Source organism: Ranitomeya imitator, chromosome 5, assembly GCF_032444005.1.
Source record: "Ranitomeya imitator isolate aRanImi1 chromosome 5, aRanImi1.pri, whole genome shotgun sequence".
NCBI classification, from domain to species: Eukaryota; Metazoa; Chordata; class Amphibia; order Anura; family Dendrobatidae; genus Ranitomeya; species Ranitomeya imitator.
Genome location: NC_091286.1, coordinates 331,818,285 through 331,842,753, shown reverse-complemented (window position 1 = coordinate 331,842,753; position 24,469 = coordinate 331,818,285). Strand labels below are relative to the sequence as shown.

The window sequence follows — 24,469 nt, the reverse complement described above, 5'->3', positions numbered from 1 at the left end:
TATAGGGGCAGGTAGCAGTGGTATATAGGGGCTGGTAGCAGTGGTATATAGGGGCAGGTAGCAGTGGTAGATGCATAAGAAAATAAAAACTCTGTACTTACCTTCAGTCCTCTTCCAGGAAGTGCTGAATCATGTTCAGAGCAGAGCAGTGTGACGATCTCCCTGCTCTGCTCTGAACAGGACGGCTGGGACCAGTGATTGCAGCCTGTGCTGTAATAATAAGTACAGGCTGCAATCACAGCAACTGGCTGCAGATACTTACCTCAGGCCTTCGCTCCCAGCAGCAGCTTCTCCCTGGCAACTCCTACCATCGCACACACTGAGCTGTGTGTGCGATGACAGAGGAAAACAAAAAACAAAATGGCCGTGATCTCCTCTCACAGCTGTGACGTAGCAGCCCAGTGGGCGTGCCCAAGTCACAGCTGAGAGGCAGGAGAAGCGGTCGGAGCCCGACTGTTGGCTCCTATGCCCATGGCTGCCGTAAGTGAGGTGTGCAAGTGTCGTGCCCAGACACTTACACCCACACTAATGAAAATGGCGGCCTCCAGTGGCAAAAGTAAAAATGAATAAATAAAAAAGTATTAAAGTAGTACATTTACTTTTGTATTAAAAATAATTGATTATATAATCAATAATTATTAATACAAAAACTAAAATCACGGCACCCTCCCTTTAAAGCAAAATTGTCACTGGAGTACCCCCAAAGATTTTACTGTATCTCACTGGCAGACACAGACAAAAGATCAATAAAAGGGCCCTTTGCAGTCCTGTAGCTCATTATAATGTAAAATTCCACCTGCTTTGGAGGTGCAAGTGGGCCCCTGACCTCTTAGGCCCATGTGTGGCCACACAGGTTGCACCAATGATATGTCTTCCCCTACTGTATCTGTACAATGTTATTCTTAAAAGATTTCTGCATCCAGTACATGGCCTCTTAAATAGAGTCTGCTCCTATTTTCCTTCTGTCTCTCCAATATATTCTGACTTTTGTTTTTCTAAAGTCGCCATATGGTTCCAGAGATGTGGGCCTTATTACTTAGCGCCATGTCTTTATCATGCCTGTAGCATTCTTGTTGCACTTAGGACTTTTTGGGGGATGTGACTTTAGGCTGCTCTGCATTAATGCCATGTGAACCATTCTCCCTGCTAAAGACCATAAGAATTCGCTCTGCATAAAAAAGCACATATCTCGGGGATGGTATGGTGGATAAAAAAAAAGAAAGAAAGAAAATACCCGTATATACTCGAGTATAAGCTGACCTGAGTATAAGCCGACCCCCCTAATTTTGCCACAAAAAACTGGGAAAACGTATTGACTCGAGTATAAGCCTAGGGTGGAAAATGCAGCAGCTACCGGTGAATTTCAAAAATAAAAATAGATGCTCCATACCGTTCATTATTGCCCCATAGATGTACCATAGAAAGCTGTGCCATATAGTGCTCTGCACCGTTCATTATTGCCCCATAGCTGTGCCATATAGTGCTCTGCACCGTTCATTATTGCCCTATAGCTGTGCCATATAGTGCTCTGCACTGTTCATTATTGCCCCATAGCTCTGCCATATGGTGCTCTGCACCGTTCATTATTGCCCCATAGCTGTGCCATATAGTGCTCTGCACCGTTCATTATTGCCCCATAGCTGTGCCATATAGTGCTCTGCACCGTTCATTATTGCCCCATAGCTGTGCCATATAGTGCTCTGCACCGTTCATTATTGCCCCATAGCTGTGCCATATAGTGCTCTGCACCGTTCATTATTGCCCCATAGCTGTGCCATATAGTGCTCTGCACCGTTCATTATTGCCCCATAGCTGTGCCATATAGTGCTCTGCACCGTTCATTATTGCCCCATAGCGCTGCCATATAGTGCTCTGCACCGTTCATTATTGCCCCATAGCTGTGCCATATAGTGCTCTGCACCGTTCATTATTGCCCCATAGCTCTGCCATATAGTGCTCTGCACCGTTCATTATTGCCCCATAGCTGTGCCATATAGTGCTCTGCACCGTTCATTATTGCCCCATAGCGCTGCCATATAGTGCTCTGCACCGTTCATTATTGCCCCATAGCTGTGCCATATAGTGCTCTGCACCGTTCATTATTGCCCCATAGATGCTCCTTATAAAGCTGTGCCATTGCTGCTGCTGCTGCTGCAATAATGAAAAAAAAAAATCACATACTCACCTTTCTTGCTTGCAGCTCCTCAGCGTCCCGTCCCGGCGTCTCTCTGCACTGACTGATCAGGCAGAGGGCGCCGCGCACACTATATGCGTCATCGCACCCTCTGACCTGAACAGTCAGAGCAAGAGGACGCAAAGACAGAGCGGCGCCCGGCGTGTGGAACGCGGACAGGTGAATATAATAAAATACCTGCTCCCGGCGTCCCGCTCCTTCCCCCTGACAGCTGGTCTTCGGTGCCGCAGCCTCTTCCTCTATCAGCGGTCACCGTTACCGCTCATTAGAGAAATGAATATGCGGCTCCACCCCTATGGGTGTTGAGTCCATATTCATTTCTCTAATGAGCGGTCCCACGTGACCGCTGAACAGGGGAAGAGCTGCTGCACCGGGAGACCGTGGGACTGCAGGGACAGCGCCAGGAGCCCCGGAAGCAGGTAAGTATGCCTCAGCGCCCTCTCTCCCTCACCCTCCGACCCCACCGCCGACCGTGACTCGAGTATAAGCCGAGAGGGGCACTTTCAGCCCAAAAATTTGGGCTGAAAATCTCGGCTTATGCTCGAGTATATACGGTAAGTATATTCAGACATATTATCTGAATGAGCCTTTGGGTACAATCAAAGATCCCTTTTCATTATTACATTTGTCAAAAACGCACTGTGTTTCTCTCTTGTAACCTGTTTGACCTTTTGTTTTTGCATCATTTTTTTTTTTCAGATTCTGTTTAAAACAGAAAGAGAGATACTGTCTAAACTTTTTTTGATTGAAACTTAACAATGAATCAGTTAAGAAGTGATGTAAAATTTATGCCTTCTGTTTTTCATATGCAAATTGCCTCTTAAGAGAAAAAGAGGACTTGAACTCTATAGCGCCACCTGTTGGAAGTAGCGATCCTACTATTCTGTTTTTCATCCATTTGTGATGGTTTCCTATAGACATAAAAGGCGTCTAAGCTGCAAATGAGAAAAACGGATGTGTAGATGTATCCTTTAACACAGTAGCTTTTCAGGGAAAACTAGGTATTAGAGGAGACCTGTCAATCAAGTGGGGCTTGGTGGCGAGAAGCCAGAGGGGGAGTCATGTAGCTGACACTTCACTTTAAGGCTGGTACTTTTCCAAGTCTTCTGTGAAGCTCTGCAATGTTTCTTTGGAACAAGGGCGCCTGTGTGTATTTCATACTGTTTGTCCTAAGGGTAAGCTGAATCTGATGAAGGTTTCTTCAATTTTTACATGATCATAGTATTCTCTTGGACAATCACATATTCTGAGATGGCTCTTCCTTTTCTCAAGGCGTGCTTGAATACTATGTTTGAGTCGCCGCGGCTGCATGATGTACAGCCGTTTTCTTACCTCTAGTGAAGAGTAGCTTTATGCTCTATATCTAGACTGGGTCATTTGAATAGTAGTAATGAGGTTGCACGTGTGTCACTAAGGCTATGTGCACACGTAGAAAGGAGCTCTGCGGATTTTTCCGCAGCGGATTTTAGAAATCTGCAGGTAAAAGGCACTGCGGTTTACCTGCGGATTTACCGTGGTTTTTATGTGGATTTTGTGCGGATTCCATCTGTGGATTCCTATTGTGGAGCAGGTGTAAACCGCTGCGGAATCCGCACAAAGAATTGACATGCTGTAGAATGTAACCCGCAGCGTTTCCGTGCGTTTTTTTTCCTGCAGCATGTGCACTGCGGATTGTGGTTTCCATAGGTTTACATTGTACTGTAAATGCATGGAGAGCTGCTGCGGACCTGCAGCTGCAGATCCGCAGCAAAATCCGCAACGTGTGCACATAGCCTAACAACTGCCTGAAGTTTCTCCAATGTTAGTTATCTGTGATTTTATGAAATTGTATCAACAGCAGGCAATGTGAGAACATAATCAATTAACCAAAATTCAGCTATTATTTTCCCTGCCGTGCCATTGCTGTTGTTTTTTGGGCCCCTGACAGTTTTAAAACTGGCTAAAGGCCCCTTCACATTAAGCGACGCTGCAGCGATACCGACAACGATCCGGATCGCTGCAGCGTCGCTGTTTGGTCGCTGGAGAGCTGTCACACAGACCGCTCTCCAGCGACCAACGATGCCGGTAACCAGGGTAAACATCGAGTAACTAATCGCAGGGCCGCGCTTAGTAACCCGATGTTTACCCTGGTTACCATCCTAAAAGTAAAAAAAAAACAAACACTACATACTTACCTACAGCTGTCTGTCCTCCAGCGCTGCGCTGTGCTCTGCTCTCCTCCTGTACTGTCTGTGAGCACAGCGGCCGGAAAGCAGAGCGGTGACGTCACCGCTCTGCTTTCCGGCTGACTGACGCTCACAGCCAGTGCAGGAGGAGTGCAGAGCACAGCGCTGGAGGACAGACAGCTGTAGGTAAGTATGTAGTGTTTGTTTTTTTTTACTTTTAGGATGGTAACCAGGGTAAACATCGGGTTACTAAGCGCGGCCCTGCGCTTAGTTACCCGATGTTTACCCTGGTTACCAGTGAAGACATCGCTGGATCGGTGTCACACACGCCGATCCAGCGATGTCAGCAGGAGTCCAGCGACGAAATAAAGTTCTGGACTTTATTCAGCGACCAACAATCTCCCAGCAGGGGCCTGATCGTTGGTCGCTGTCACACATAACGATTTCCTTAACGATATCGTTGCAACGTCACCAAAAGCAACGATATCGTTAACGATATCGTTATGTGTGAAGGTACCTTAAGGGTATGTGTCCACGTTCAGGATTGCATCAGGATTTGGTCAGGCTTTAAATCTGCACCTGAGGTCACTGGCAGGTCACCTGCGTTGTCCTTGCGTTGTTTCAGCATTGTAAGGACATGCTGCGTTCTTAAAAGTCGCGCCGCATGTCCGTTTCCGCGGGTCTGCCGCATGCGTCTTTTAATGCATAGTGGAGACGGGATTTCATGAAATCCCCTCCACTATGCTGTAACATCTGGACGCTGCATGTTTGACGCTGCGGCTCTACGCAGCGTCAAACACGCAGTGTTTCCTGAACGTGGACTCATACCCTAACACAGGCTGAGTCAGTCAAATAAAATCTGTAAAAAAAACAAAACAAAAAAAAACACAAAAAAAATCCACACAAATCACAAAACCTATTTCACCACTAAAAACACAGCCTTTATGTTAATAAAAAAAAAAGTACACATAATTGGTATTGTCGTGTATGGAACAACCCGATCTATAATACTGTCATGTTATTTATTCTCTATGGCAAACACTTTATGGCAAACACCGAAGTCCAAAGTGGCTCCATCTGCTTCATTATAGTGAGTGGTTCCCTTTGGGGATTTAGTCTGAAGTGCATTCATGTGGGATTTACATGGAAACCCCAACATAGGTGCACAAGAATGTGATCCCAGCATTATAAACACTTTACGGAGTGCTTGTCTCCAGAAGCACAAGCTGGGCACAGTGTATGCGGGCACTAAAATGTGGGGGCTCTACAGTGTGTGGGAGCACAATATATGGGCTCTAAACTGGCAAAGTTGTAATTCTCCAGGGAAAAAAGCCTGGCATGGATGTTACAAAATAGTCACTGCAGTCGTAAATGAATTCATTGAGTGGTGCAGTTTCTACAGTGGGGTAATTTTGGGGGGTTTTCTGCTGTTCTGGCACCTTTGGGGCTCTGCAAATTTTGCCCACACACTATTCTAGGGCTCCAAAAGTCAAATAGTGCTACTTCCTTCTCAGCCTTGACGTTTGGCCTAAGGCTAGGTTCACACTGCGTTAAAGCAGCCCGTTCAACACATGCATTAAACGGGCTGCTGTTAACGCATGTGCCGAAATTCACTCGCGCTAGCGCAGATAGAGCTAGCAGATGCTCTATCTGCGCTAGCAGTGACGGACCCGGAAACGCTGCAGCCCGCGTCCCTGGGTCCGTCACTCAATGACGGCACATCACTAGCACACGTCCATTATGGGCGTGCGCCAGCGATGCGCCCAAAATAGGGGATAATGGCAGCGTTAACGGACTGCGTTACACCGCGTTATGCCGCGGTGTAACGCAGTCCATCTAACAGACTGCCAGAACGTTATGTGAACCCAGCTTAACAGTAGCAATTGCGGAATAAATTGTGGGGTCCAGTTTCAACTATTAAAGGGAACCTGTCACCCCCAAAATCAAAGGTGAGCTAAGCCCACCAGCATCAGGGGTTTGTCTACAGCATTCTGGAATGCTGTAGATAAGCCCCCGATGTATCCTGAAAGATGAGAAAAAGAGGTTAGATTATACTCACCCAGGGGCGGTCCCGATCCGATGTGTGTCGCGGTCCGGTCCGGGGCCTCCCATCTTCTTACGATGACGTCCTCTTCTTGTCTTCACGCTGTGGCTCCAGTGCAGGCGTACTTTGTATGTCCTGTGGAGGGCAGAGCAAAGTACTGCAGTGCGCAGGCATCGGGAAAGGTCAGAGAGGCCCGAAAACTGCGTACTGCAGTACTGTGCTCTGCCCTCAACAGGGCAGACAAAGTGCGCCTGCACCGGAGCCGCAGCGTGAAGACTCAGGGACTCTGCAAATCTGAAGTGTCATTTATCATGTATTCCAGATAAATGTAAGCTCCAAAAATCAACCAGCCCTCTTTCCTTTGTGAGCCCTGCCATGTGCCCAAACAACAGTTTGTGATCACATATGGGGTAGTATCACATTTGTGATAATAAATTGTGTGACAAATTCCATTTTATACTTTTATCCATTATGAAAATTACAAATTTGACGCTAAAGCAACATTTTAGTGGAACAAGTGTATTTTTTTGTATTCCCATGCACATTTTTAAAAGTTCCATGAAGAACATATGGGTTCAAAATGCTCAACACAGCCTTAGATGAATTCCTTGATGGGTGTAGTTTGCAAAATGGGGACATTTCTGGGGGGTTTCTGCTGTTTTGGTACCTCAGGGACTGTCCAAATGACACATGGTATCTGCAATCTATTCCAGACAAATTTACACTCCAAATACGAATGGAGTGAATTGAGCATGAAGAGATAGTCCGAGATCAGCCGCAGCCCGTACTCTTCATGTTCAATTTGTACGAAGGAAGGGACAGTGACGCCAGCGCTGATTGGACTCCGGGTGTCACCTGTCACAACACCGCATGAGAGCCCCGGGAGAACCACTGCAGACACCATGCCAACCTGGGAAGTGAGTATAGGCTTTTTTATTTTATCGGGGTCAAACATTTAGATCAAAAAAGGGTTGCCTAGTAGTGGACAACCCCTTTAACAAAGCTAAGCCTTTCATTGCAAAACTTGGACAGTGGAAATACAGTGTAGATTGTTATATTATACACTTAGGAAAGAAGCAAAAAGCACATTGTTCCCTCTACTGGAGTCAATCTAGCTGTCGGCCACTAATGTGACGTTTACCCTAAGGCTGTGTTCACACTATTGGATTGCCTTGAGTCATGACAGACAGATTCTGTCGAAACCTGACAGGTGCAGTGACAGCTACAGTAATTTACCAGCAGATAACTTGCCCGTAAGTACCGTATATATTTTTGTGTCAGTGATCAACAGGTGAATTACTGTTCATTGTTGGATGTGCTTGTTTGCTCTTAATGATAATCGGAATGATCATTTGAGGTATTATCACCCACTTAAAACATCCTTATGAAATAGTAGCAATTTTCACAGATATTCGTTCCAAAAAACACATATTAGTTTTCTCCCACTTGTAGATTTATTTGCTCTGTATTAGGACTGGCTCACAGGGTATTATTTTTAATACCAGCCAGTTTCCTTCTTTAAATAACACTGTAGCTGTTTTTTCCACTTTACATCCCTCTTGTTTTTCTTGCTTTAAAAGTGAATTTCTGTTCTCCTGATGGACACTTCTGTTACTGAACAAACATATGTGTGTGCATAGTGTGTAATAACATTCATGAGAAACTGCAACTAAAGTAATGTCAAATACCAAACATTCACCCTTGTCAAGACTTCTGCACGAAAATACAGTAAATGCGATTTTTTTTTTTTTTTTGTTTCACCTTAGTCTTTGTAAGCGTATCATGATCAGACTGACAGGTAAGCTTTTTACTGGATAGCTAGTTACTACTGCATAGCCCCAAGCTATAATGTCAGCTCAGTGTTTAGCTCCTTGCGCTTAGATTTCTTCCTGAAGAATTCCTACACGGTGCCATGTTCAGACCCCACCAATATACTCTAGGATGTGACCCTTCTCTTCCCACCATACAGTGTGGCAGATTGTCATAACTGTCTAATTTTTAGACAGTATGGATGTAGACTAGACAGTCTTATAATATGCCAGAGTGTCAGTCATGACCGAAAGTGTTGGCACCCTTGAAATTGTTCTAGAAAATTAATTATAATAATGAAAATTATTACAATTGCACATTTTTTTTATACGCAATTTATTTCCTTTGTATTTGAACAACACAAAAAATAACAGAGAAAGAAAGGTAAATTGGACATAATTTCTCACAAAACCCCAAAAAAGGGCTGGACAAAATTGTTGCCACCTTTTCAAAAAAATGTGGGTAAACAAATTTGCTTCTTGTAATTGATGCTCATTCAAAGTCACCTGTGGCAAGTAACAGATGTGTTGTTCCAATAGATGCAAAGGAATTAAAGGTGTTATAACAAAACGTGATTAGAATTCAATCATTTTTCTGAGAGAAATACTAATTTTCCTGGAACAATTTCATGAGTTCCAACACTTTTGGCCATAACTGTATCATAGTGGTTTATGCTATTTCATACATTTTTGTACAATACATCTTTGGTCTAGTCTTATTTTACACCACTATTTGTTGACTTACTTTGGGACCAAATTTCGGCACATTTTGTATGCACAATGTGGCATATAAGGCTGCAACCAATCCTCAGATAGCCACAGCCATTTTCTGACAGACAAAAAAAAGTATCTAAAACCATTTTTAATCAGTTTGTTTAATAAGTGTGTTTTAATTTTTAACATTAAACAGTTCTATTTTAGCCAAGGTTCTGACTCCTCTGTGTATCCACACAAAACTGCCTGCTTTTCTAACTCCTTCATAAATGGCCTATACCATAATTAATAATAACACATTTACTATAGTAAAATAGTAACATTACTATATCACTATTGTTTTTTTCATAATTTTTTTATACATGGACTTTTGATTGAAGAAGAAAGCATGAAATATACCGTAATTATCATCTCTAAACTTGTCTAAACTCTGTTGTAAGTCACCGAACGTTAGAGATGGGAGAATTGATTTGCAGGACTCTGCTCCATAATCTGTGCCTACATACACGACTTCACGCCAACCCAGTTGAAAAGAGCTGGGAATGTCAGGAGGTATGGAGATTCGCAGGCCTCCGATCCAGTGGTCACAGATTACTGACCTGGCCTATAGACCGGAGTCCTGTGAGCTGATTCTCCAGTCTCTGACGGATAATACGACTTCAACTCCACAGCCCTATGTAGAACCCTTTGCATTGAGTCTTTTTTTGCAGTAGATCTCATTTTATGCTGGATTAGATAGCTATAATTACAGTATGTGTATGGTAATCTTTCGGAACACAACCGACAGCCAAGTAATTGCCAAATGGACAGTCAAGTAGACACATTCCTTCATTTATTTTACAGAAAAAGACCCTTATCCGGCTGAATAGGTACAATTGTAACTATTCCGTTTTAAAATTGCAATAACTTTTTTTTGAAAAGACGTAGAGGGCTGAAATTTCGTGACATCTCTACATTTTTGGTCCAGAATATATTGGCCAAATTTCAATAAAATATCTCCACCCGCTTCCGAGATAAGGGGTCGAGATCTTTTTGCATCCATAACAAGCTGCATAGGTACAAATGTACCTCATATATTTTGAATGAAGATAATGCAAGGGAAAAAGCATAAATTTTTTTTTAATGATAATGCTATTTAACTATTATAAACAAGTAAAAAACTGTTCATTTACATTATAAAAGAAAATGTAAGAAACTTTTTTTTATTGATTTTCTTTGCAAGTAATGCATGTTGGCTTTGCTACAGAGTGTTCATCGCAAATGGGTTTCACACAAACCACACAAGACTTTCTAGTCTTGCGTTGTTTTCGCCTCAGGTCTCTGCAGACATAGCAACTACCAACAACAGGGGAGGGTCCACGACTACCATGAGGTATTTTGGGGCCAGCTGCTGGCTGCGATGCTACCACAATGCATCGTCCAAGCACCATTTCTACTGCACCTCGAAGAAAATGGTTTCTCATTATCATTTTGTTTGTACTACGATCTTCAATTGCAATCATACACAGCTGATTTGCGAGATCTTTCAGGAACTTTCTTCGTTGATCCTTTGCCCTGAAGCTTGGATTGTGTTCTCTGTAGATGATGTAGGATGCTAACCCACTGACATCAATCATATTGTAGAAAAATGCCAAAGTCCAACGTGATGTTCGTCGTTTCACAGTGTACTCTCCCAACATTTTATCCATAACATCAACGCCACCTTTTGTTATGTTGTAGTATTTTATTATCTCTGGCTTGGCTGCTAGTGTCTCTTCAACTTCTCCCGTCATGTGCATAGATGATAGAAGCACGACTGATTTGTTCTTCTTTGGTACATATGAACAGACTGTTGCATCATGATTGTAGGCAAAATTTGTCGAGTATACAGGCCTTTCTTTGGCAGGCTGCATGTTGTTAGGTAGGAACCTTTTGTTTTTTCTCACTGTACCAACTAGTGTCATGTTCCAGGAGTTCAATACCTTAGCTAGTTCCATGGTTGTAAAGAAGTTATCGGTGGTGACATTTCTTCCAGAGCCTTTATACGAGCTCACTAGGTCCAATACTGTTCGTTCTCCAATGTTTACTTGTCGAGGACCATCAGTTGGTTTCCCAGTGTAGAGCTGACCTTGTAAAGGGTAGGCATTTGATGAGTCACAAGCCCAGAAAATCTTTATGCCATATTTAGCTGGTTTTGAAGGTATATACTGGGTAAATTTAGTATGACCTCTAAATGGAAATAATTGCTCGTCGACGGTGATACAATGATATGGCTTGTAGGCTCTCTCCAGATTACTGTTCAGCATTGTCCAGATGTCCCGTATTGGTGCAGCTTTATCTGTTTGCACACGTTCTGCACGTGTATTTTCGTTGTCAAACCTGATAAATCTGAGTATCATCTTGAAGCGGTCACGAGACATGGCTGCACGTATAAGAGGCAGAGCAGCAACATTCCACATTTCCTCCAGATTCTCTTTGTTGGCTCTGTGCACACCAGCAGCAATCAGTATGCCCAAAAATGCATGAAGTTCAGTTTCAGTAAATTGCTTGAATGTTTTTTGTGGTGGCCGTTTGGAAGAATCAGGAAAACGTTGTACCAGTTCGTTGTTGTAAGCATCACAAACTCTCTTGGCCTTTCGATTCGTTTCCCGTAATATGATGTCACACATCTCGGGAGTCATGATGGACTTGAATAGCTCTTTTGCTGTATATAGGTTGCTGATTGCTGCAGGGCCACCTCTTTGTCGTAGGACATTACGAGATTTTGTTTGTGCATTTGGCAGTGGATTACTGCACCATTGAGTTTCATCCTTAGCAGTCCAAATGTCGCCTGCACTTTGAGGCACAGAATCATCCTCAACACTTTCGTCTGATTCGTATTCATTTTCATGCTCTATGACCATTTCTTGTTCAATGTCTGAATCTTCTTCAGTAACATCCACTTGTGGTACATAGTTTTCATCATCAGATGGAACATATGGTTCATCCTCATGCTCAGAATCAGATTCTTCTAGCATTCGCATTATTTCGTCAGACGTAAATCTGTAAATATGAAAAAATGTAAAATAAATAATTTTCCGAAATACTACATTATTGGCTTTTCACAAAATTATACTAACCTGCAAACACGTTTTCTTGGATTATGGCGGAAACTAGATCCAGCATTACTATCACTCATGATGACTTGCTAGATGAATTTTGGCTTCATATTTTGTGCTGAATATAAATAAAACATCGTAAAACAATATGTAGATACTAATTATTATCCATTTTTCGTATAAAAATTATACCTATAGTGATAAGTTTCATACAAAATATATGTAAGCCAAGTCCAGGCTGAAAGACAATTTGACTGTTCTGTCCCCACATAATGAGAATAAAGGTATAACTGGCTGTTAGATGCTGTGAGACTTTCCTACCTTCGTTTCCAAGAAATTGAAGACTTCACAAGCCTAGAAATGTGTGCTCACAGCAATGAGATGAACAGCAAAATGGCTAATGAGAGGAGGGAGGCAGGAAGACAAGTAGAAGCCACTCCCAGTTTGAATTAACTTAATTGACAGCAACATAAGTGACCAGTAACAACACTGAACAATAGATATCAGCATAACATTTGTAGCTGAATGAACTTTAGTTTCTGAAACCAAGTAAAGTCTTCCCACAGTGGAGGTATATGTGAAGGTACAATTGTACCTATGCAGCCTGTTAAGGTTGTAAAATTATGCAGCCTGACAAGGGTTAAAAAAGTTCTTTGAGAAATAAAAAAAATATTAGAATAAATTGATATATGCTGTTATAGGTTTTTTTAAATGGCTGCCGTCACATTAATGGACGCAAAATACCTAGCAGTACAAGCTATTTGAGTAGCAAAAGCTCTCCTGCCTCAGCTGAAGCATAGGCAGCTAGGTCAGAAGTAATAAGGAGAGAGGAGGAGGGACAAGATGCAGGCTTTAGGACAGGCGTCCCCAACCTGTAGCTCGGGAGCCACATGTGGCTCGCGGTCCCAGGAATTGTGGCTCGCGACTGTCTGCCAGCTTGGTGCATTAGCTCCAGGTCTAGCAAACAGGTATGAAGAGTACATCTCAAAATTGTAAATATTTGAGTAGCCCAGCACAGAAGATAAGATCTGAATGCACATACACTGGGGTTTAGAGATGTTTTAGGTATGGTATGCTGGAGGATGATACTACCTGTTAGAGTAGGTTCTTGAAGATGGATACAACAGAGTGTTGGGAGTCCTTGATGGGATAATACTGAATTGGGGCATTGTGGGAACCCCTGGATCTCCGTGTACAGCTTTGGAGTGATTTCTGTGGAAAAGCTTTGGTTATCATTATACCCTTAATGGTGGCTTTGGTTGACACAACTTTGAGGGGGACATAAGCAGGATGTTGCTTGTGACCCCCTCTCAGAAATGAATGTGGGTCGCGACCCTCTCTCAGTGCTGAATGTGGCTCTCAAGGTCAAAAAGGTTGGGGACCTCTGCTTTAGGAGATGGTTGTTTCCTAACAGTGGGAGTACTGCTATTCATATATATCGTTACTAGCTATTGAACCCATTCTACGCCCGGGTGGCGAGCATTTATATTGGTATATGGTCTCCATCCTGTCATGTGCTGCTCCATCCTGCGTCCCCATCCTGTCATGTGCTGCACCCATCCTGCGTCCCCATCCTGTCATGTGCTGCACCCATCCTGCGTCCCCATCCTGTCATGTGCTGCTCCATCCTGCGTCCCCATCCTGTCATGTGCTGCACCCATCCTGCGTCCCCATCCTGTCATGTGCTGCACCCATCCTGCGTCCCCATCCTGTCATGTGCTGCACCCATCCTGCGTCCCCATCCTGTCATGTGCTGCACCCATCCTGCGCCCCCATCCTGTCATGTGCTGCACCCATCCTGCGTCCCCATCCTGGTATGTGCTGCACCCATCCTGCGTCCCCATCCTGCGTCCCCATCCTGTCATGTGTTGCACCCATCCTGCGTCCCCATCCTGGTATGTGCTGCACCCATCCTGCGTCCCCATCCTGTCATGTGCTGCACCCATCCTGCGTCCCCATCCTGTCATGTGCTGCACCCATCCTGCGTCCCCATCCTGTCATGTGCTGCACCCATCCTGCGACCCCATCCTGTCATGTGCTGCACCCATCCTGCGTCCCCATCCTGGTATGTGCTGCACCCATCCTGCGTCCCCATCCTGTCATGTGCTGCACCCATCCTGCGTCCCCATCCTGGTATGTGCTGCACCCATCCTGCGTCCCCATCCTGTCATGTGCTGCACCCATCCTGCGTCCCCATCCTGGTATGTGCTGCACCCATCCTGCGTCCCCATCCTGTCATGTGCTGCACCCATCCTGCGCCCCCATCCTGTCATGTGCTGCACCCATCCTGCGCCCGCATCCTGTCATGTGCTGCACCCATCCTGCGTCCCCATCCTGTTATGTGCTGCACCCATCCTGCGTCCCCATCCTGGTATGTGCTGCACCCATCCTACGTCCCCATCCTGTCATATGCTGCACCCATCCTGCGTCCCCATCCTGTCATGTGCTGCACCCATCCTGCGCCCCCATTCTGTCATGTGCTGCACCCATCCTGCGTCCCCATCCTGCGTCCCCATCCTGTCATGTGCTGCACCCATCCTGCGCCCCCATCCTGTCATGTGCTGCACCCATCCTGCGTCCCCATCCTGTCATGTGCTGCACCCATCCTGCGTCCCCATCCTGTCATGTGCTGCACCCATCTTGCGTCCCCATCCTGTCATGTGCTGCACCCATCCTGCGTCCCCATCCTGTCATGTGCTGCACCCATCCTGCGTCCCCATCCTGTCAAGTGCTGCACCCATCCTGCGTCCCCATCCTGTCATGTGCTGCACCCATCCAGGGGCCTGAGCAGGCGGGGACACCGGCGCGCTGTGGGGGTCAGGTGCCGGTATCGCCGCCAGCTCAGGCCCCCCAGCACTTACTATATTCACCTGTCCTGCGTTCCACCGCTGGGCACCGCCATCTTCCCGGTCTCCTGGCTGTGACTGGTCAGTCAGAGGGCGGCGCCGGCACGCATTAAGCGCGTCATCGCGCCCTCTGAACTGAAGGTCACAGGCCGAAGACCGGGAAGATGGCGGCGCTGAGCGGTGGAACGCAGGACAGGTGAATATGGCCGATACTCACCCTCCTGGCGGTCCCTGCTTCTCTGTTGGAGATCGCGGTGTGCGTTCAGTGTGAACGCATACCGCGATCTCCCGGGAGCGTCACTCTGTGAGGCCCAGACTGCGCCGGCGCTTGCGCCTGCGCAGTCTATAAAGGCTTCGGACAGATTGACGCTCCCAGCGTTATATTATAGATAAAACAACAGCTCCTACAGCTTTCGTATTGTCCCATCCATCCTCCTGACTCCTTATAAATGATCTGCCTGTGCTTCAGCTGAGATGTATCTCTTCTTTGATGGACACTTATCTCCTCCTGTCTCTCATAGTTACAGCCAGAGAAGGCAGGGGAGCTTTCTCCACTCACACATCTTGTCCTGCAGGGTGGTTAGAATGGGTTTTGGGTTGAGCAATGTGACGTCAGCCATTTTGAAAAACTTTGGCTTGCAATTGCGCCCTATACAAGACAAATATAAATAATGAAAAGTATTTATCAATTTGGTGAGGTTTTTTTTCATTTATTTGATGAAGAACCCCTTAAATTGAAAAAAAATTGTTTTAGAATAAAAATAGGCATTAGAAGATACAGTGGATGATGTATTCTCATTGGCATGAGCACATCCTAGAGCTTCTGGTTCTTTTTTCTGAATGCTGTGGTTGATTTTTTTGTAAAAGTCGTTTTTTTTTTCTCACGGAGGACAACCTCAGAAATTGTGCTTACCATATATATTTCTTCACAAAGCCAATAAAAGTGGAAAGAAAAACTCTATTGATTATATTGCTGAATACGTGAAGGAAAAAATGAAAACCGTGCACAGTGTAAATATGGAGTGCGCAATACAGTGTGTTGTGGGGCCTACTCTTCTATATTGCTTGCTATACATCGTCCTGTATTTTCTCCCTAGTAATACGATATGGCTTCTAGGAGGAGACTATGGCACAATACACTAGACCTCATCCCATGTTGTATTCTTCTTTTTTTTTATGTTTTTTTTTTTTTTTTTAAGAATAAGTTCAATCTCATAGTGGCATGGCTGCTTTTAGCTTCCCCCCTGGAAACACAGAGGTTAAAACTAAGGTATTTCTTAAGATCAAATCCAGATTTGCTCTCTGAAACCTAATCTTTACTTATTTCAGAAAACATAACGTTATTTAGCAATTTTTCTTTTTTTAATTGAAAACGTGAAATCAGAGCTTAGCTGCCTAGGGGTGCCTGTGCTGTTAGAACAAAGGTCCTACAGTATTGAAGTATGGAGAGATGACAGCAGAGGACAGGGCTGGGACTGAGGAATGCCACGCTGCCCATCGGAGTGAGCTGCTTTGGTGCCGAGGAAACTATTTCTCTAATTGAATTACGGTATTTTACAGGATGCGACTAAGTCCAAGTTACAGTCTGTGCTACATTCTTCTTCTGATGCCAGCAGGAAAAAAAATTCATCCTGGTGTACCCCAAACAAACCTGATCCATTCCATCCCAATATCGCACAAATATTAGAATTTCTCCAGAAGGGTCTGGAGTTAAGGCTCTCACCTAGCACCCTAAAAGTTCAGGTGTCTGCACTGGGTTCCTTTTTTGATCAGGATTTAGCAGGCCACCGTTGGGTTAGACGTTTCATAACATCTGCAACTAGGATTCGTCCTAGGCTCCATGTCCAGACCCCTCCTTGGGATTTGAACCTTGTACTAAATAGTCGGACCGGGGACCCCTTTGAGCCTTTATCAGCCTTCAGTTTAAAAATCCTGACCCTCAGGACTGTCTTCCTAGTAGCAATCACTACCGCTAGGCGTATAGGTGAGCTACAGGCCTTGTCAGTACAGGAGCCATACCTAACCATAACCATGGATAGCATAATCCTTAAGCTAGACCCTTCCTTTATGCCTAAAGTGGTCTCGGACTTCCACAGAAGTCAAGATATTGTCGTACCCTCATTCTGTCCAAATCCCTCTAATCCGAAGGAAGAAGCCTTTCACACCCTGGATGTCCGCAGGGTGATACTCTTCTACCTCCAACAAATGGAAGGTTGGAGGATAGACCAAACCTATTCGTCCAGTGGTCAGGACGGAATAAAGGCAAAAAAGCAGCCAAAAGTACGATCGCTAACTGGATCAAACAGGCCATTTGTCTTGCATATTCTTCCCGGAAGCTTGCACCCCTGGCAACGCTGAAAGCTCACACCACCCTTTCAGTCTCGACTTTCTGGGCAGAGAGAGGGAACGCATCGGCTGAGCAGATATGCAGAGCTGCCACCTGGTCGTCAGTCCATACATTCACTAGGCATTACAGGCTAAATTTCAATAGTGACCTATCGTTTGGCAGACGTGTTCTGCAGGCAGTTGTCCCTCCCTAAAGAAATTAGCTGTTGATATTACTCCAATACTGCTGTCGTGGAAGGTGACTGGAGAAAATAGAATTAGACTTACTAGTAATTCGGTTTCTAGGAACCTTCCATGACAGCACTAATTTCCCTCCCTATCTGATATTCTTATTGGATGATTCCTGCACTTAAGTGGTAACTATACATGCTACTGTGTCCAGAAAAAACACTGGTGGTTGCAGGAAGGGGAGGGGTGTTTAACCTCTTTGTTTCCTGTCCCCTATTAGGGCGGGGAGACATCCTCCGATACTGCTGTCGTGGAAGGTTCCTAGAAACCGAATTACCGGTAAGTCTAATTCTATTTTTTTGCTTTATGTAGCCGGGGGTAGCCGAGACCCCAAAGAACATGATCGGGGAACTCCCAGGCTTTCTAGGAAAGTTCCCACGATCTATGAACAGCCAGCAGAGGGCGCCTCACCGCAAATGCAGGTAAATATAGGTAATTGACCTACTTTACCTTCATTCCCTGGGGTTTTGCAGCGAGGAGTAGCGCTGCATTAGCAGAACGCCTGGCTGCAAAATATTTTAACCCCTTCAGAAGGATTTACATCGTTGGACTTTACAGATCTGCGGAAGGTATGTATATTGTTGGTTTATTATGTTTTTTTATTTTCAGATCGAGGGTCTTCAGTGATTGGATTGGGCGTTTAATGAAATAAAAACAAAGGTTGTTGTAATATTTTATTTAAATAATTTTTAATAATGTGTTTGTGTAATTTTTTAACCCTTTACTAGTATTGGATTAATAATGGATAGGTGTCATAATTGACGCCTCTCCATTATTAATTAGGCTTAATGTCACCTTACAATAGCAAGGTGGCATTAACCCTTCATTACCCCATATCCCACCGCTACACGGGAATGGGAAGAGAGTGGCCAAGTGCCAGAATAGGCGCATCTTCCAGATGTGCCTTTTCTGGGGTGGCTGGGGGCAGGTGTTTTAGCCAGGGGGGGGGGGCCAATAACCGTGGACCCTCTCCAGGCTATTAATATCTGCCCTCAGTCACTGGCTTCACTACTCTGGCGGAGAAAATTGCGCAATTTTTTCCGCCATTTAACCCTTAAATATAATAGCTACAACGGCCAAATTTTGCATATACACACTACTGACATTAGTAGTGTAGAATATGCAAAAAAAATGGTGATATGAGATGGTTTACTGTATGTAAACCAGGTCTCATATCATGTCGGGTTTAGGAAGGAGAAAGCAAAAGCCGGTAATTGAATTACCAGCTTTAAAGCTGTCTCGCGCTGCATTAAATATAAATATATATATATATAGGTGTCTCCCTGACATATATATATATGTATATATACCTATTCTATGTGTATATATCTACTCTAATCTAACCTGTCAGTGTGATTTTACTGTACTCTGCGCTGAATTACCGGCTTTTCAAAGGAGACCCGTGCGTAAAAATCAGACAGCAATACGGATGTCATACGGATGTTGCGATAAAAAAAAAAATCGCATGATACTCGCATGACACTCGCATGGCACTCGCAGACGTTACATCAGTTTTTTCGGTCCGTAAATCGGACCGTTTTTTTCTCACGCAAGTGGAAATGAGCCCTTATAAATATCAGGATTTACTGGTATATGAAAGTGTTTGTGGTGGTCAGTGAAGGCAGCATTTCTTGATTTTGCATTTTAATTTTGCCATTCAATGTCTGTAGGTTTAAAAAAAATAGGGCGAGAGAATATACAGTTTTTTTTCTTTTTGTAGTTTGTAACCATAGAAACACATCAGTCTGCATAGCAGCCATAACCCCCATCAAAGAGGCGTTTTGTTTAATGAAGATTTTTAATTTTAAATGCACTGAAGCGATGAAAACCCAAAGCAGAGAATAAAGTACGTCTTTAGTTGCAGGTCAGCTTCACTACCTGGAATAATACATAGGAATTTAGTCTGATTTATCACTGCCGGGAATAGCGTCTATGTAACCTATTGAATAAAATCCTTCTGAGCCTCCGTTATTTACCATGGAATAAACAAAGTACCGGTAGTCATTTTCTCCCTTCCCTTAACTACGTTTTCAGTGTTTAGACAGCAGAACATCACTCCTGCTGCTCAGTTGTACCATTATTAAATGCATATTAGTAAATTGCAGCAGCATTATCACATACTTGTCTGCGTGTGCTTGACTAAAATGAAATGACAGGTTTTCCTGGCGTAATAAAACCGTTGTTCCTAGACAAGGCTGCTGCTTAGGAAACCATCCTCCAGCACAATACGCCTGTAGGAAAGCTTTTCTTTGACATGTAAATGTGGAGGGTCTCTGGCCAAGCTGTATAGGATTAGTGCAGGGGGGGCCGCAGATGTCCTTTCCTTGTATCCCTCACATTGGATGTACTACGTATGGACAGAAAACATACATGTAAGTACAGCAGCTCTTTACTTCCAGATTTCTTCCCCCCTTCCCCAATAGTTCCCCTGGTAGACTAGTCGACTACAATGGGAATTTTTATATCCAGTGCTAAGGTTAGATTTGCAGGTCATCTGCATTGTCCAGACAAGGGGTGGTTACATTACAGGAACAACAAGGAAACGGTTACGATGTCTAATGTATTACCTCTGGGTTAGGCTAGCCTTGATTTGGATTAATTAGTCAATTGATGATAGATTATCCTATGTGGAGGTTTCTTTAGGGATCCGGTTGTAGAGTGAGTTCCATACCGCCAGCCATTGCACTTTTCAGCTTATTACTTTTCAGGACACATTCCATAAATATTTGCATTGAGTGTTTGAAGTTCACATTCCGGGAACACTAATATTGAGAACCTCCTGAAACACCTTATTGAGCATGGCTAAAATATTATTTATGATCACTGAACTGTAGATACATGCGTAGACTAACTCTGCCATAGAGACAGCTATGTGGGTGTAAATATTCCGAGCCCTATTGTATTCCCTTTGTTGAGGAGCCTCTGGTGTAAAGAATATTAACACTGGTTCAGTTTCGGGTGAGGGGCTGATGGGGGCACTCTGAACATTTCCTGTCCTACTTGTGTATTTGTATGAGGTCAGTATATGACGACTGAGATGTGTCCTTTGTTCCTGTGAAACAAAACTCAATAATGCATTTTGACAGTTAATTAATACTTAACTCTTTCACCTCGGTATTTATTTATTGTGCTTTACCACTAATTGGAAGCGGTCTTTTCTAATCATTTAATTAAAGCATTTTATGATGTGCTGTACTGGCTAAAATCTCTCCCTGGCATACGTATATTGAGCATTGCTTGTATTGCAGCAGATTTACCAGGGTTCTGGAGAGAATAATCGTTCATATAATCAATCATTAAAGGAGTTATTCATACTGGGCACCTAGGTGCGGTTCTGTTGCTGTTAAAGGTAACATCCCATCGTTGTGCCACATTACCGCTGCCGCTCACCAGAGCGGACTTGTCTCTGACAATGTAAAGGCTGCACCAGTCATCAGCTAAATCAAGGTTAAAAATGGGTGACCTTAGAATTATTGCAGAATAATTTCACAACTTATTTATTTTGCTTTGCTTAAATAGCGCCATCATATTCCACAGCGCATTACGGACATGATCACTGTCCCCATTCGGGCTCACAATCTACATTCCCTATCAGCATGACTTTGGAGTGTGGGAGGAAACCGGATCAATTTTTGCTGTATTTTTGCTGGTCTGTACAAAATGTGAATGTGGCATTACTGTGATTGTTTTAGGAGTCTGCTTTACTTCATTTTTATTTTCAATCCCATCTTTTGCCCTCTGTGAATGAAGATGTGCTAATCACGTGACTGTGGCAGAAGCATCTCTTATGCCGTAGGTTTCCAACACATGTGCCATGTTCTCTTCTATATATACTTCCGGCATGATAAAGTTTGCTCGTACTTAACACATCACCCACGTTCTGCTTTCATTCTTTATGGCCATGTGCTATGACTAAGAAACCCTCGAGGCGGACCACACTGTCAGCCATTCCGCACTTTTAGTAACCATGACAGCAAAAAGCAAGTTCACTGCTAAGGCTGATTAGGTTTCAAAATAGCATTAGATAACAAAATCCTGCAGCAAATTATTTCTCACCAACAGCAGTTGTGCTGTCATCGGGTATGCAACAATGGTGATCAATACCATCTCCGCATACATTGTATTCCTTTATGTATCTACCGTCACTGGATTCATCTTCAGTGGACAGATGGCAGATTGTTCCTCAGGAGTGTGCAGTAACATATACCCATGTGTATCTGAAAAATTACTAACATCACCCTTCATTTGGGAAGTTTTTCCTTGTTTTTTTTCCAAGTGGAAGTAAATGCTAGATAAAGAGGAAATGTAAAAGCAATCAACAGTTTGCATTCAGGCTAAGTTGACCCGAAACAAATTTTAGTCTGTGTTCACACGTTGCTTTTTTGTTGCATTTGTTTCTGAAGCCAAAATCTGCTTTCTTGTCAGTAAAAAACAATTTTTTCTTCTTTTTTTTTTTTTCCTGTGTTTTATGGTGCAGGTTATATGTGTCAGAGTTAGTTTCATGCACCAAAAAAGCAAAAAAAAAAACACTTTTTTTTTCAGTGTTTTTGCACTTTCTCATTGCTGTTTATGGTGAAAATATGCTGCAAAATGCCAAAAGAATTAAGTCTTTAAAAAGCAGCAGTTTTCCAAGTCAGGGAAAAAAAAGCTGTGTGTGCATGAGCTTTCTGAAATCTCCTAGCTTTTGCTGGTACTGTAAAAGTAACTTTTAATTTGCATGAAAAAACACTGCAAATATGCAACGTGTGAACATACAGTTAGGGCCAGAAATATTTGGACAGTGACACAAGTTTTGTTATTTTAGCTGTTTACAAAAACGTGTTCAGAAATACAATTATATATATAATATGGGCTGAAAGTGCACACTCCCAGCTGCAATATGATAGTTTCCACATCCAAATCGGAGAAAGGGTTTAGGAATCATAGCTCTGTAATGCATAGCGTCCTCTTTTTCAAGGGACCAAAAGTAATTGGACAATGGACTCTAAGGGCTGCAATTAACTCTGAAGGCGTCTCCCTCGTTAACCTGTAATCAATGAAGTAGTTAAAAGGTCAGGGGTGGATTCCAGGTGTGTGGTTTTGCATTTGGAAGCTGTTGCTGTGAGCAGACAACATGCGGTCAAAGGAAGTCTCAATTGAGGTGAAGCAGAACATCCTGAGGCTGAAAAAAAAGAAAAAATCCATCAGAGAGATAGCAGACATGCTTGGAGTAGCAAAATCAACAGTTGGGTACATTCTGAGAAAAAAGGAATTGACTGGTGAGCTTGGGAACTCAAAAAGGCCTGGGCGTCCACGGATGACAACAGTGGTGGATGATCGCCGCATACTTAATTTGGTGAAGAAGAACCCGTTCACAACATCAACTGAAGACCAGAACACTCTCAGTGAAGTAGGTGTATCTGTCTCTAAGTCAACAGTAAAGAGAAGACTCCATGACAGTAAATACAAAGGGTTCACATCTAGATGCAAACCATTCATCAATACCAAAAATAGACAGGCCAGAGTTAAATTTGCAGAAAAACACCTCAAGAAGCCAGCTCAGTTCTGGAAAAGTATTCTATGGACAGATGAGACAAAGATCAACCTGTACCAGAATGATGGGAAGAAAAAAGTTTGGAGAAGAAAGGGAACGGCACATGATCCAAGGCACACCACATCCTCTGTAAAACATGGTGCAGGCAACGTGATGGCATGGGCATGCATGGCTTTCAATGGCACTGGGTCACTTGTGTTTATTGATGACATAAGAGCAGACAAGAGTAGCCGGATGAATTCTGAAGTGTACCGGGATATACTTTCAGCCCAGATTCAGCCAAATGCTGCAAAGTTGATTGGACGGCGCTTCATAGTACAGATGGACAATGACCCCAAGCATACAGCCAAAGCTACCCAGGAGTTCATGAGTGCCAAAAAGTGGAACATTCTGCAATGGCCAAATCAATCTCCAGATCTAAACCCAATTGAGCATGCATTTCACTTGCTCAAATCCAGACTTAAGACGGAAAGACCCACAAACAAGCAAGATCTGAAGGCTGCGGCTGTAAAGACCTGGCAAAGCATTAAGAAGGAGGAAACCCAGCGTTTGGTGATGTCCATGGGTTCCAGACTTAAGGCAGTGATTGCCTCCAAAGAATTTGCAACAAAATATTGAAAATAAAAATATTTTGTTTGGGTTATGTTTATTTGTCCAATTACTTTTGACCTCCTAAAATGTGGAGTGTTTGTAAAGAAATGTGTACAATTCCTACATTTTCTATCAGATATTTTTGTTCAAGCCTTCAAATTAAACGTTACAATCTGCACTTGAATTCTGTTGTAGAGGTTTCATTTCAAATCCAATGTGGTGGCATGCAGAGCCCAACTCGCGAAAATTGTGTCACTGTCCAAATATTTCTGGCCCTAACTGTATCCTTAGTGTTTATTCTTAAATCACAAGAAATGTTATTAATGAGGCTGATGTAACTATTTGATTGATTTATTGATTCATTGAGGCAATGTGCCCATGATCCGGATGCAGCAGCGCTTTGGACGCAGCGTATGTTCACTATGTCCAAAACGCTGCGTCTATTGAACGCAGGTGAATCCGCTTGTGCTCACTGAACCGTGCAGATTTACCACATACAATGCATTTTATTGATAACTAGCGTCTCCGCAAGAGAAATTGACATGTTGTGGTCTTGAAAGACGCGCCTCATGTCAGTGTCCGTGGGTGATCCGCAGAAGCACATGCAAGCATAGTGGATCCACTATGCTATAACATCTGTCTGCTGCGGTTCTGACGCTGCTTAAATACACAGCGTCAAACCCAGAGTAATTCCTGATCGTGGGTACGTACCCTGATAGAATATACGTTAAAGGGGTATTCCCATCAACAAGATCCTATCCCAATATGTAGTAGGTGTAATAAGAATAATATTAGCAATACCTCCGATTAGAAATTTAGTATAGTTTTTCTGATTCGTTGTGTCTCTTTCCTCATGTGCATTTATTGTAGGACCGTAGGTATCCATGGTTACGACCACTAGCAACTAGATAACTGTCACTATT

General features: G+C 43.6%; 2 protein-coding genes across 5 annotated transcripts in view; one reads left to right on the top strand and one right to left on the bottom strand.

Annotated features, from left to right (window-relative positions):
* The window catches only part of ANKRD6 (ankyrin repeat domain 6), a 330,735-nt gene that overhangs the window by 48,674 nt on the left and 257,592 nt on the right, over positions 1-24,469 (top strand). Inside the window, exon 1 of one of the 4 annotated variants that reach the window (XM_069726363.1) lies at positions 19,656-19,794. The exons of the other annotated variants lie outside the window; for them this stretch is intronic. The gene's annotated coding sequence lies outside the window, so the exon portion shown is untranslated. Of the gene's footprint in view, positions 1-19,655; positions 19,795-24,469 lie in introns of those variants that run through there. 4 annotated transcript variants of the gene reach the window in all.
* On the bottom strand, positions 5,204-12,125 carry LOC138637747 (piggyBac transposable element-derived protein 4-like). Its single transcript, XM_069726660.1, has 3 exons — positions 12,024-12,125; positions 10,671-11,946; positions 5,204-5,218 (listed from the first exon to the last, which is right to left on the bottom strand). The coding sequence occupies exons 1-3, from the start codon at positions 12,080-12,082 to the stop codon at positions 5,204-5,206; spliced, it is 1,350 nt and encodes a 449-aa protein (XP_069582761.1). The 5' UTR covers positions 12,083-12,125.

Bases quoted from the DNA above. Each gene is read 5' to 3' on its own strand.
- LOC138637747 (XM_069726660.1), bottom strand. From the start codon at position 12,082: ATGAGTGATAGTAATGCTGGATCTAGTTTCCGCCATAATCCAAGAAAA. The intron at 11,947-12,023 runs GTTAGTATAATT...TCATATTTACAG, and splicing joins CCAAGAAAACGTGTTTGCAG to ATTTACGTCTGACGAAATAA.